This window comes from Molossus molossus, unplaced genomic scaffold, assembly GCF_014108415.1.
Source record: "Molossus molossus isolate mMolMol1 unplaced genomic scaffold, mMolMol1.p scaffold_m16_p_5, whole genome shotgun sequence".
NCBI classification, from domain to species: domain Eukaryota; kingdom Metazoa; phylum Chordata; class Mammalia; order Chiroptera; family Molossidae; genus Molossus; species Molossus molossus.
The window spans coordinates 114,382,115-114,396,111 of record NW_023425388.1 but is presented as its reverse complement, the minus strand read 5'-3'; the positions used below and the strand labels follow the sequence as shown (position 1 = coordinate 114,396,111).

Sequence of the window (13,997 nt, the reverse complement as noted above, 5' to 3'; positions counted from 1 at the left end):
TTCAAAGGTCACTTAATGACAAAATGGTCATGATAAAATGATGAGAGAAAAAAAAAATCTCAGTACAAAATTATATTCAGAGCACGATCAGGTTTGTAAGCACAGGTGCGTGCAGATACAGAAATGCCTCTGGAGAGCACAGAATCCGCACCAGAGATCAGCTCCGTGAGTGGGAGACAGAGCCCACTTGTTTCTGTTTCCCTGTATTTTCCAAAGTTTCCATAATAAGCATGCACGGCACATTCAACCAAAATAAAAAGTAACATTTAAGAAAACAAACACAATTATTAAGAACCTAATAGCCCTGGCCGGTTTGGTTCAGCGGTTGGAGCGTCGGCCTGTGGTACAGAGAGACCCGGGTTCGGTTCCCGCTAAGGGCACGTACCTCGGTTGCAGTTTGTCCCCGGCCCTGGTTGGTCGTGCGGGTGGCAGCCACTCAATGTGTCCCTTCACATCGATGTTTCTCTCTCTTTCTCCCTCCCTCTCGCTCTATCTGAACAAAAAATGGAAAAATGTCCTCGGGTGAGGATAAAAAAAAAAAAGAACCTAATAATTTGTTATCAACACCATTTGCTACAATCTGAATAAAGGAGCAGGTACTATCTCAGTATTCAGAACTGTAAGCAGTATTTTACTTTTGCGCATTGAAACGATAAATACAGCTGACCCTTAGCAATGTGGATCTGAACTGCACAGACCCACTTACATGCAGATTTTTTCAAATGCCCCATGCAATTCACCTCGAGGGTCAACGAGCAGCTGGCAGTCCACGTATGCGGAGGGCTGACTTAAATCGTGTGAATGCTCCACTGTGTGGGCAGCTGGTGCTCCCAACCGCCATGATGTTCAAGGGTCAATCTGACTGCTTTTTTTTCAACTGTACTACTTTTGATTTTACCAAAATAATCTCCATTCTCCTTCCTTCTGGATAAAGACGAGATGATCAGATACTGATTTCCTTCTTTCTCTGTCTTTTTTTGCTACAGCTTCTCAGGCTCAGAGGAGAACATGGGACGTGAACTATCTACTTACAGTCAGCATGATTATCTTATTCCGCATCTCTACCAAGGAATGGCTAGGAGAATAAGGTCGGTCCTTTCCTTCCTGCAAGTTTAATAATCACCTTCATCCGAATCATTTCTTCGGATAGTGCGATAGCAAACACGGAACAAGGGGATAACTTGGCACGCGTAGATCTCCCAACACAGAAGAAGACAGATTATTTCTCTATTCAACTTTTGATTCATCGAGACAGTGTGCCAGGTAGGAAGGAGCTAGGTACGGGTAACCCAACCCAAGATTAAAATGCAACTAGTCAAAGCTTGATACAAAATGGAGTACCCATGAACTTTTACTTAGTTTTATCCATATCATTAAGAAATTTAAAAGTAAAAAACACCAGACAACACATATATTACTGAATTAAAAAATGGCCCAAAGGTTACAACTGCTCTTTAAAACACTTTTTTTGTTGTTAATCCTCAGCCAAGAATATTTTTCCACTGATATTTTTCGATAGAGTGGAAAAGAGGGAGGGAAGGAGGGAAGGAGAGAGAGAGCAAGGGAGAGACATAGATGTAACAGAGACACACCAATTGGTTGCCTCCCACACAACCCGGGGATCAAACCCACAACTGAGGTGCATGCCCTTGACTGGGAATCAAACCCACGACCCTTCGGTCCACAAGCTGAGGCTCTAAGTACTGAGCAAAACTGGCCAGGGCTCTTAAAATACTCTGTTTTTAAATTTTATTTATTTTTTAATTAGTTTATTTATTTTTGTTACAGATGTTTCTCCTTTTCCCCCCACTGATTCCCTCTCCCCTCCCTCCCCGCCCTAGCTTTGCTGTCCATGTCCACTGGTCATGCACACATGTGTGTAAGTTCTGTGGTTTATCTCTCCACAGAACTTACACAGCGATCACTCTACTGTGTTTTCAGTACTGGAAACGGCCTCCTCCACCCCAGCACAGGCCGTTACTCCCCCTCCGATCTCGATCCCCCAGCTGCAGCCGGCTCTGCAGGACTGGAACCCAGACCTCTGGAGTTTCTCCACCCACACAAACACCTGCCGCTCTAGGGCCAGAAGGCTGGCTGGGCGGTGGGGGAGGAGCCCAGGACAGTTTTGGTAAAGGGTAGGGCATTTACCAGTTACTGTTTGTATTTTAATTTTTGCACAAACATGTACACTATCACGGTGACTGAGGACAGGAGACACATCAAATCTGTGTGGTGGTGGCAGGTGGGGGCAGAGGGCAGTCACGCAACTTTGAAAACCTTTCCAGGTGGTCCTGACCCCCACCCCTTCTTCCAGGTGAGAACCACATGAAATCTTGTTTCTTGCGGGTTATTTTGTTCCTAATGACTAAGGCTAATTGGCCCACAGATAATCTAGAAAAGGCCATGGTTAGGAAAGTGATTTGGAGCCGTTGAGGCCGACTGCACTTCTATCCTTTAACAGCAAAGGCTCCCACGGGGATACTTTTAATACTTTTAAATGGATTTTAAGAGCCTGTTAAATTATACTTTCCAAGCAGTGATTACAACAGGCTTCGTAGCTTTATCAGGTGAGATTTAACGACACTTGTTGCAATTACGATTTTAAGGGGTAACTGGTACGAGTTCCGGGAGAGCCAGGGGCTGCCTGCCAGGCCGGCACGTGCACCTTCAGTGTCTGCTCAGGGACTGTCTGCAGCTCGACCCCCTCTGTGTCGTAAGGGTACCAGGGAGGAGAACCAACAGGAATGTTCTCTGGTGACTTTTTAAGAATGTTAGTAACTCCGTCTGCAGACAACACAGGCTACCTAGAGGCGGTCTAAGCAACCTCGTCTACGGAGCTTCCCTCCCAACCCCACCCCCGTTATGGTTTCTAGAAGCAATAACTGTACCTACACCTGTTCCCAGGGGTTGCAAACTCTAAAACCTAAGAATCAATGGCAGCTGACTACAAGGAAAATAGTCACCACACCCTCGGGTCTGGGCGGAGACTGGGGCGGAGACAGGTAGCAGGCGACAGCACAGCACTGCCCCAGCAGGGGCCGCCACTGGCCCCAACCGCAGGTCTCAGGCAGGGAGGCCGGGCCACCAGTTCTGCTGAGCTCTTCAAGGGAAACGTAGAACTCAGAACTCTTCACTTAAAATGTCAATTTTTAGCCCAGCTGGTGTGGCTCAGTAGTTGAGCGTCAGCCCTGCACCAAGAGGTCGCTGGTTCGATTCCCAGTCAGGGCACAGGCCCAGGTTGTGGGCCGGATCCCCAGTGGGGGGCGTGCAGGAGGCGGCCAATCCATGTTCTCTCTCATCCATGTTTCTTTTTTTTTTTTTTATCCTCACCCGAGGACATTTTTCCATTTTTTGTTCAGGTAGAGTGGGAGGGAGAGAGAGGAACAGAGAGAGAGAGAGAGAAACATCGATGTGAAGGGACACATCGAGTGGCCACCCGCAAGACCGACCAGGACCTGGGACAAACTGCAACCGAAGTACATGCCCTTAGCGGGAACCGGGTCTCTCAGGACCGCAGGCTGATGCTCTAACCACTGAGCCAAACCGGCCAGGGCTCTCATCCATGTTTCCATCTCTCTTTCTCTCTCTCCCTCCCCCTTCCTCTCTCTAAAATCAATAAAGAAAAAAAAAATTTTTTTTTAATAATAAAATAAAATGTCAACTTTTATATATTGGTAGATACAGTGGGCAGACGAACAGATTTGGGGGTTCCCTTTACTCCCTGGCCCACTGAACTACGTTAAACAAAATCATATCCACATCTAGCCCAGCCTAGCCCACCTAGTCCAATGCAGACTTTATTTCTCATTCCAGTCGAAACACTGTCACAGTCAGAATTCTTACAGGATGATCCACATTCTTTGGTCATACTTCTTTTTTTTAAAAACCCTTTCAGGACCCACTTTGACTATTGGCTACTTTTGACTTTGGCTACTTTGACTATTTCTGATGAAACACAGTAGTGGCCAGATTGGGCTGCAGGCGGAGAGTGAATGAATGGGGCAAAGGGAACGTGAGGCTCGGCGGTAACGCCCTGCTAGACACCTGGCTCTCGCAAAGTGCGTTCAAGCACACGGCGAGAGGGGGGACAGTCCCGTGCGGGGGGGGGGGGAGGGGACAGTCCCGTGCTGAGGGGGGGCGACAGTCCCGTGCCGGGGGGGGGGGCAGTCCCGTGCTGACGGGGGGAGACAGTCCTGTGCTGAGGGGGGGGACAGTCCCGTGCTGAGGGGGGGGACAGTCCCGTGCTGACGGGGGGAGACAGTCCCGTGCTGAGGGGGGGACAGTCCCGTGCTGGGGGGGGGCGACAGTCCCATGCTGGGGGGGGGGGACAGTCCCGTAGAGGGGGAGACAGTCCCGTGCTGAGAGGGGGGACAGTCCCGTGCTGAGGGGGGGCGACAGTCCCGTGCTGTGGGGGGTGGGGGGCAGTCCCATGCTGGGGGGGGAGACAGTCCCGTGCTGTGGGGTGGGGGGCAGTCCCATGCTGAGGGGTGGGGGGCAGTCCCATGCTGAGTGGGGGGAGACAGTCCCATGCTGTGGGGGTGTGGGGGACAGTCCCGTGCTGAGATGCTCACGCACGTGCGTGAGACCAGCCTTCCTGGGAGCAGCTCGGCCGAGGCAGGAGACCCTGAGATGCCCGCCTATGAGTCTGTCCCTCAGAATCACACCCTCTAGATGAACAGGACCCCTGAGGTCTAACCACATGTACATCCTACATTAAAGAGCAACATGTATATTCATTTTAATAAAAAGAGGCCTTTTCATTTACCTGTAATTTGGAGAGATCTTCTGTATAATTTTTGTCAGGTAAGGAGGCAGATGCTATTAAGACATTAACCCAGGGATAGATTAAGCCATAATGGCTACAGGCGTTTATCTAAAACGTAAAAGAAATGAACATAAACAAAGTACAACAGAACGAGAAGTTCTCATCATACTAAGCAGAGCAGGCAATCAGCGGCCGTGTCGCAGAGTTGAGTGCACTGTCCCTGGGACTGGGAAGGGACGTCTTTCAGAATCGATTCCCCTGGGAAGTCGCAGCCTTCCTACTTCTCACTGACAACTCCACACGAAATATTTCCTAATGCTTTAAATTTAAAATACTCCAAGGAGGCCCTTTCGAGCACAAAAAGCAGTAAGTGCTTTTAAGCTAATTATACTAAAAAAATAAAAAATTAACAGCAATACCAGAAATGATTTTTTATTCCTACTACTTTCCTTGGGAGATCGAATCTCTTCCATAAGTTCTTACGATAATCCCCCTAAGAGCCTCCCAGCCGGAGCTCGGGGACTTTCCGTTGGCTGTGACCCACGGGGGACACTGGGGCAGCGCAGGAAGGGGCTAGGCCACGGGGAGGCTGCCACATGGGCTTCCGGACAGCTTGCGTGTGAGGCCCCCGGGAACGGATCCTCTCCCAGAAGCCTCTGCAGTCCTGCCCCGAGCGGGGAGGGTGGGCCCCTTGCTCATGCTGCACCAGACCCTGGGAGCACCGCGTGAGCTGGGACAGCCCCTCCTCGGGCTGTGCGGCCCAGGCTGCAGGGAAGTCGGTGAGCGGCAGGGACGCGCTTTAGAACGCAAACTATTTAAAACGTGGGCACTTCATCCATGGCCAAGTTCTAAGTGTACTTTTAACAAAAGGTCGCCGGTTCGATCCCGGTCAGGGCACATGCCCAGGTTGTGGGCCCGACCCCCAGTGGGGGGCGTGCAGGAGGCGGCCAGTTGATGCTGTCTCATTGATGTTTCTATCTCTCTCTCCCTGTCCCTTCTTCTCTCTCTAAAAATCAATAAAGAAAAAAATTTTTTAAAGATACCTGGTTATAGAACTTAGGTCTGATTCAAAGGCACTCCAATGAGAAGGTGCTCTATCGTGATGTGCTGTGCACTCCGTCATCTTACCAGGTCCTTCGATGTTCTCAGCGGCGCAGTGTCAGGGGGCTGCCTCTTCGACAGTCTCCAGATGTACTGGGACGTGAGCTTGGACAGGAGTTCCTGCAGCAGCACCTCCGGCAGGCATGCCGCCAGCTGGGCTTCCCAGAAGTCCACCAGGAGCTGAGGAGCCGCATCCCCACCCTTGCCGCAGAGCACCTGGAACACAGCGAATCGAGCCAATGTCCCGACCGACACAGGGTCGATCGGGTCACAGCGCTGACAGCACTCGGCCCGGGGCCGCGCGGTAAATGGTTCATCATTAGCATCAATGCCGCAGCACAGCCAATAGACACTCTGCTGCTCTATACTTTCACAAACTGTGTATGCCTAAGTTTGCTTTTTTTTTTCAATAAACAAATGGAAACTCATTTCTTTTATTCTGCTCCCTGCCCCCCACCAATTTTATCTGACAAACCTTAAAGAAGGAATCGGCCTCTTCAATCCCAATTTTGTTGTTTTTCTGTAAGCCCAGGACTGAGGCCACAAGCAAGCCGGGCTGGGTCTCCTTCAAGTGAACTGCAAACTCAGTTGGAACAATCTGTCCCTTCTTCTGTTGAATCAATAGCCGAGGTTCCAGAGTAAAACCACATACTAACTTCATCTTAAGATAAAAAAGAAATTTAGGAACAAAATGTACATTGATTACATCCATGTTGGAAATACATGCTAGTGCATTCAGGGTTCACGGTTAAACTAGTGATAACTTACTTTAATCTCCATGTTTCTCTTTAACTACAAAGACCAATTCTTATTCTAAGAATATCATTATTAACTCTCTTCATAGAAGTTATTAATATTTAATTAGGCATCAAGGTGCCCTAGTTTTGGAGAGAGCTTTACATTTAAGTTTACTTGATTTAATAATAATAATAGACCTTAAGCTTTTTCAAAATTATGGAAAGAAAATACATCTTTCTATAATTCTACTCTTTAAAGCAAAGATACCTCCGTGTTAAGTTCCTCTTCCCATCGTAACAAAATGTGTCCCTTACATAGTGCTCCAGTACCCCTGCTCCTCTTTGTGTTAGGAACCAGGGTCATACTGTGGGTGTTCGCCCCCAGTTGGACAATAAAACAACAGCATAGGAACACTGACTGCCGACTGCCGGCTTTAATCCTGCCTCTGCCACTCACCAGCAGTGTCATCTTGAACAAGTTATTTAACCCTTCTGTGGCTTAGTTCGCTGATCTGTAGAACGCTATAACGGTAGCATCTACCTTGTACACTGCTGCAAGAATTAAGTAAGAAAACGTGTACAAGGGGCTGAGAATAGGCCTGGGACATAATAAGTGCTCAATTAATGTTACCTCTTAATTTCTCCTAATAATGAACCTCTTCAGCTTGTCCCCTAAATGGCCTCTCTGCCAAGGGAAAGCTACACCATTCAGATGTCCACTCCTCCACGCAGGCCTTTGTGGCTTTCCCAAGGGCAGGCTACCTGTGCAGCCGCTGGACCCCTCGGGCTCACAGTGAACGCCCACGCGCTGTGCCCGAGCACACTCCCTTTGTCTTCCGTGGCCAGGCCGTCCCCTGGCGTCCGCGGGCAGAGCCTATGCACCCCTTGCTCTGAGCGCACCTGACACTAAGCCGGAAGGTCCTTGGATACCCGCTGCTGCCGTCTAGAATTCGTTCCGTTTGCCAGATCCAAAGCCCGAGCTTCCACTATGGGTCACTCCCTTTCTCATATCAAATCTATTTCCCTTTCGGACTAAGTCAGAATGAGCTGGACAGGGGCCGGGAGCAAAGCAAGCGTCTCAGGACTGCGGTCCTATTTCCGCCCGCCGTGAGCACCAGGCAGCGCCGTACCTCTGAATGGCTCTTCATCGCACTCCCGTACAGGTCCAGGTCTCCCATCTTCAGAGCCATCGCTGCCTTGGTCAGCGTCACTAAGACGGACGAAAGCCCGGAAGTGTCCAGTTTTCGGAGGTAGCTCATGGCAGCGGAAGGGTTGACATTCTTCATGGAAGGGCTGCAGAGGATGTGGGGCACCTGCTTCGGCTCAGCCACGTGGAACATCTGAACCACCTTGACCGCTAACTCCTTCGGTGAGCATGAAGGAGGAGCAGAGACACGGCCAACAGAAAGCAACAATCAGGAGAACGAAAAGATACAAAGCCAAGACACAACTTCCAATGAAAAGAAACTTATACTACTACGTTCTGATTTTAAAAGGCAGTTGATGGCGATGATGTGGGAGACCTCAGATGACTGGAGAAGAGAAAGCAGTGAAAATAGGTACCAAATTGTGGCCGGCACTTCTCATTTTAACAAGAACTCAGATAAAAATAAATATTGGATTAAATCACACTCAAAAGCCCATTATAAAAAATTACAGCTTAGTATAAAATATACTTAATAGGGTAATTTATTATAAATTTTCATTTCTCTCAAAATCTCATCACAATATCTAATTGCATATGTGTATTCATCCCTTTTTAAAAATACATGAGGGCTCTGTCCAATGTGGTTCAGTGGTTGAGCGTGGTCCTGTGCACCAGGGGGTCACCGGTTCGATTCACTGTCAGGGCACATGCCTGGGTTGAGGGTTCGATCCCTGGTCAGGGTGTGTGCAGGAAGAAACCAATAGATGCTTCTCTCTCTCCTTCACCCGACCTCTTTCTCTAAAATCAATAAAAAAAATTTAAAAAATAGCCCGGCCGGTGTGGCTGAGTGGTTGAGCATTGACCCTGCACCAAGAGGTTGCCAGTTCGATTTCCGGTCAGGGCATATGCCCAGGTTGTGGGCCTGATCCCCAGTGGGGGCATGCAGGAGGCGGCCAGTCGATGTTCTCTCTCATCCATGTTTCTATCTCCCTCTCCCTTCCACTCTCTCTAAAAATCAAGAAAAAAATAAAAATAAACAATAAAAATACACACAGGGCTACAAATAATCCGTAATAGTGGTTTGAGGTCCCGAGCCAGGACAGTGTAAGAGGTGTGGACACCTGGAGAGGGGTGACCGGGCCTGCGGAGAGGGAAGGCAAGGCCCACAGTGGACCACAGTTCCCCTCTACGTAATGAAGAAGTATGAGAAGATGCTTATGAGCTCCTTTCCAGGCCATAACTTTATCATTATTAATGAAGAAAGGGACACATCGGCCACCTTTTTAGTAAAAGAAACTATTAACCAAAGAAAACCATTTGGAACTTGACTTCTAAATGGTATTACATAAAATAAATCACTAACATGAAAAGTTAAAAATCTTAGGTATAACTAAATAGAAAACTATAATTACCTCACTTAATTCTTCATCCAGATTTTCATAAAGTGAATGACTAATATAGAAGATCAGCCCCTTCTGCGGCCCGCCGCCGGCCGCCCAGTCCACTCGAGCCAGGACGTCAGCCACGGACAGACCAGACATCCTGTAGTAGGGCAGGGCCAGGTGGGAATGCGGGGTGTCCAGCCTGCGGGGAGGAAGCGAAGGAAGCTCAGGTGTGTCCCTTGTAAGCCGGGGCATCTAACGTGTGTGATAACAAAACAGACGACATCGTTCTCACAATATCTGTCCACTGTCATTAGCAGGGGGAAGGACCTCCCGAGTGTTATTCTGCAAAGTCGTTCTCATTAATGGAGTTCTTTTTGCTTGCTCGTAATACAGACAGAAAAAATTAAATGAATTTTATATTCATAATGTGGCTCCAAAATAACAGTGTTTATAGGTAGAAAATGTCAGTTTTATTAATTTATAATCATCCCCATGGGTCAAGCAAGCCTTTGAAACAATCATATACAAAACAATCTGTAAACGTCATTCTCAGAAATAAAAACCACCGTTAAACTGGTGTCCTTTCTGACATCATGAAAGCCTTGACTACCAAGATTAAAATCACAGGCCATCCAACTGGCATGGCCCCCTTAAAACTAGGAGGGAATAAACTAGGAATATAGCTTGTCGGGGATTTTCACTGGTCATGCCCCACATCACCCCACCTCAAGGCCTAAAGAGAAACTTCGAGTTCATCAGTTCAGTGGTGGGAGACTCATGAACGTGAGACTCCCCGATCATCTAATAAACGGCCACTGCTGGGCGGCAGGCACGCTCATCGCTGTATCTCCAGACCTAGCACCATACCTGGCGCACGGCACGCGTTCAACGGAGGCTTGGGAAATACGCAGAGGAGCCGCCTCCCCTCCTGCGTGCTCCCACCATCAGGTAACTATCAGAGACAGAAGAGCTACAAGTTCAGCCGAAGCTCAACACGGCTTCTCGAACAAGTTCCCAGCGGCGTCACCAACCTGCTGTAGCAGTCTCCAAGGTGCCCACAGCTTTCCTTAAATGCTTCCACAAGTTCCGCTGTGTCCCCAGGCTCCCGCTGGCTGGCGTCCATCAGGGCAGCCCTCACCAGCAGGTGGGCCTCACTGAGCAGGTGGATGCAGCTCTGGGTCTTGCTGTAGGTGTTGCTGTAGTCCACCTAAACAGAAAGGCCAGCGGCGCACGTCACAGCGGAAAGGCTCCTGAAGGCTGCCCAGTCCTTAAGAATATCTATATACTTTGTTAGTACAATTAACATTTGGATACATTAAATCCTAAAACATAAAAAGTGGTTATTTATAATTCAGACAGGGCCTGGCCAAAGTGCAGCCCCCCATCTATGAGCCAGTTTTATACACACAATTGTAAATAATCCTTTGTTAAATAGTGCTCATCATTAGAGAAGGTACAAATACTTTAATACTAACAATACCAGTTATTAGCTAAGTTATTACTAACTTAGCAATAAAGCTAATGAACATATCTGAAATAGATAACTCTAGTTTAAAGTTCTATTTTGATTTAAATTTTTTTCAAATTCAGACTGAATATCCCTTCTTGTAGTTTCAATCAGTGAACTGAGATTCTACGACATCGATCTCTGCAAGTTGCAGTGGACTTATACAAATTATCACCAGCCCCGGCCGGTTTGGTTAAGCAGTTAGGTTGTTGGCCCACAGACCGAGTTGTGGGTTCAATTCCGGTCAAGGGCAAATACCTTGGTTACAGTTCGTCCCCAGCCCTGTTCGGGGTCGTGTGGGAGGCAGCCAGTAGATGTGTCTCTCTCACATTGATGTTTCTCTCTCTCTCTCCCCTCCCTCCCACTCTATCTGAAAATAAATGGAAAAATATCCTCAGGTGAGGATGATAAAAAAATAAAATAAATAAATAAGAAATTATCAGCAGTTATCTGAGTCGATCTGTATTTTCAGACTCCAGTAGGCAAATCATCTAGATGAAGTCTAAGATTTTCAATTGAGCAAAACTAAAAAGAAAACAGAGCAAAGCTGATAGAAATACTAGCCTTAAAATGCCAGGGACAAATCAGGCAAAACCTAGACCTGATGATCAAAATCAACATCACCAATGAGGGGCAGATGGTGCTCCCCCCAAGGCCATACTCCAAGACCACTAACACCACTGGATCACCTGTGCCACATTCTGGCCAAGCAGAGAAGAGAAGCTAATCATGAATAATTTTTAAAGGTGGAAAGGGGAAAATATATTTTCAAAAGTGTTTATGTCATTAAAAAAAAAAGTCTGGCTGGTGTGGCTCAGTGGCTGAGCGTCGACCCTGCACCAAGAGGTCGCCAGTTCGATTCCAGGCCAGGACGCATGCCCAGGTTGTGGGCCTGATCCCCAGTGGGGGGCATGCAGGAGGCGGCCAATCGATGTTTCTCTCTCTCTCTCTCCTTCTCACTTTCTCTCTCTGTAAAATAAATAAAGGGGAAAAAAACTAAAAAAAAAAAGGCTGTGAACATATTCCAGATTTAAAAGGACAGAGCTATGACAAGTACACTACTTGAGGCCATAGTGGGTCATGGGCTGGAGGGGAAATGCTTTTAGACAATCAGGTCAGCCGACAAAATGAAACACGAGCCAGAGACTCAAGCATGTGTCAGTGTGAAATCTACTGCTGCATGTGACTGCCCCGTGGTTGTGTGAGCACAGATTCTCAGGAGACACACACTGATCTATGCAATTCCTTTCCAAAGGACCAGAAAACGTGTTTGTGTGTGTAGAAAGTGCAAGAGCGGCCCTGGCCGGTTTGGCTCAGCAGTTAGAGCGCCGGCCCGCAGACCAAAGAGGTGCAGGCTGGATTCCTGGCCCCGGTCAAGGCCACATACCTTGGTTGCAGTGTGGTCCCCAGCTGTGGTCGGGGTCGTACAGGAGGCAACCAATCAGTGTCTCTCTCTCTCCCCACCTCCCTCCTACTCTATCTGAAGAGAAATGCAAAAGTATCCTTAGGTGAGGATTGAAAAGGAAGGTACAAGAGTGAGCTCGCCGATGTGGCTCAGTGGATGGAGCGTCGTCCCAGGGACTGAGAGGTCCTGGTTGGACACCCGGTCAGGGCACATGCCCGGGCTGCGGACTTGCTCCCCAGTAGGGGGCGTGCAGGAGGCAGCGATGGATATTTCTTCTCTCACAGCGCTGTTTCTCTCTCCCTTCCTCTTAAAAAAAAAAAAATCAATGAAAAATATTTTATTAAAAAAAAAAAAGACAGTGTAAAAGGGGAGGTGGGGCAAGGGGTGCAGATTCGGTAGATCTGTGTGGGGAATAGACAGGTTTTATTTGTACTATTCTAATTCTTGTAATTTTTCTGTAAGTTTGAAATCACATATTTCAAAATAAAGTTTTTTAAAAGCCCGGGATGAGCTGCAGCTGTCACTGTCGGAAAGGAGCGAGAATGCCCACTCCGGGCCACTCCCAGGACGGTGCCGCGGCACGGCAGGCCCGGAACCACCTGCAGGCCCGGAACCACCTGCAAGCCCCGGAACCACCTGCTGCCGCTCAGTGAGGGGCAGACAGGGACCCCGCTCTCCGGTCTCTCAGCTCCATCTCATGGCCTCTCTGCTCGGGTTCAAAGTAAAGGTCAAAAGCTCTTTATGTTTGGACCCATCCATCGATCCCTGCAGGAGGATGGTGTGAACATGGGCGTCCTATTTTGGTGAAGGAAATTTCCACCAGCTCCTCAGATGTCGGGAGCTGGGAAACCCGAGGGCGGGGATCAGAGCTCGTGAGCGGGGGTGGCGTCCTGGAAGCAGGATAACGGATCCACCCTGTCCGGGAAGGACCGTAGTCCCACTCGGGATGTCTACAAAGGAGACGAGGAGTCTGGAGGAGTACCATTTCTCTGTACAGCCGCACCGGGGAGACCGTGTTCACTACGTACAAGCTCCATCCGGCCTCAGCTACGGGAGGTGTTCTGAATTTCACCCTGGTGCCTTTTTTAGAACTAAAAGCAAAACAAAGGACAAAAACTGTAAGACAAGATATCTAATCAATGGCGATTTTAATTGATACCTAAAGTAATGTCACTATGACATCATCTTCCTTTAGTATTTCCTTCAGTGTTAACTATACAGCCGGGCTTTACACAGGCCTATACTTAACATTCTACAACCCATGAACTGACGACCCCCTCACGTCCCCCTCCTTCCACAGTATTCTTAAACAGGCAGTGAGCTCACGCACAGGCAAGAGCCCTCCAAAGGGACAGCAAGGTGTCTGTGCAAGTCCGTGTGCCCAGGACTCTGCTGCAAGCGGCCTCGAGTCTACACGCCCCGCACCACGAGTCTACACGCCCTGCACCGCCAGTCTACACACCCCGCGCCACGAGTCTACACGCCCTGCACCGCCAGTCTACACGCCCCGCGCCACGAGTCTACACACCCCGCATCACCAGTCTACACGCCCTGCACCACGAGTCTACACGCCCTGCACCACCAGTCTACACGCCCCGCATCGCCAGTCTACACGCCCTGCACCACCAGTCTACACACCCTGCACCACGAGTCTACACGCCCCGCACCGCCAGTCTACACACCCCGCACCACGAGTCTACACGCCCTGCACCGCCAGTCTACACGTCCCGCACGAGTCTACACGCCCCGCCCTGCACTGCCAGTCTACACGCCCCGCACCACGAGTCTACACGCCCCACCCTGCACCGCCAGTCTACACGCCCCGCACCACGAGTCTACACGCTCTGCACCGCCAGTCTACACGCCCCGTGCCATGAGTCTACACGCCCCGCCCTGCACCGCCAGTCTACACGCCCCGCACGAGTCTACACACCCCGCACCACGAGTCTA

At 49.1% G+C, this 13,997-nt stretch overlaps 2 protein-coding genes across 2 annotated transcripts in view; one reads left to right on the top strand and one right to left on the bottom strand.

Annotated features, from left to right (window-relative positions):
• The window catches only part of LOC118617201 (ceruloplasmin), a 75,255-nt gene extending 69,317 nt beyond the window's left edge, over positions 1 to 5,938 (top strand). The window contains exons 19-20 of the mRNA XM_036242928.1: positions 987 to 1,088; positions 5,897 to 5,938. Coding sequence (XP_036098821.1) covers positions 987 to 1,087 — 101 coding nt within the window. The 3' untranslated portion in view covers position 1,088; positions 5,897 to 5,938. The remainder of the gene's footprint in view (positions 1 to 986; positions 1,089 to 5,896) is intronic.
• Positions 1 to 13,997, bottom strand: part of HPS3 (HPS3 biogenesis of lysosomal organelles complex 2 subunit 1) — a 45,462-nt gene that overhangs the window by 6,933 nt on the left and 24,532 nt on the right. The window contains exons 8-14 of the mRNA XM_036242930.1: positions 13,030 to 13,138; positions 10,167 to 10,342; positions 9,163 to 9,334; positions 7,734 to 7,967; positions 6,342 to 6,527; positions 5,894 to 6,082; positions 4,766 to 4,873 (exon numbers count right to left, since the gene is read on the bottom strand). Of these exons, the coding sequence (XP_036098823.1) occupies positions 4,766 to 4,873; positions 5,894 to 6,082; positions 6,342 to 6,527; positions 7,734 to 7,967; positions 9,163 to 9,334; positions 10,167 to 10,342; positions 13,030 to 13,138 (1,174 nt within the window). The remainder of the gene's footprint in view (positions 1 to 4,765; positions 4,874 to 5,893; positions 6,083 to 6,341; positions 6,528 to 7,733; positions 7,968 to 9,162; positions 9,335 to 10,166; positions 10,343 to 13,029; positions 13,139 to 13,997) is intronic.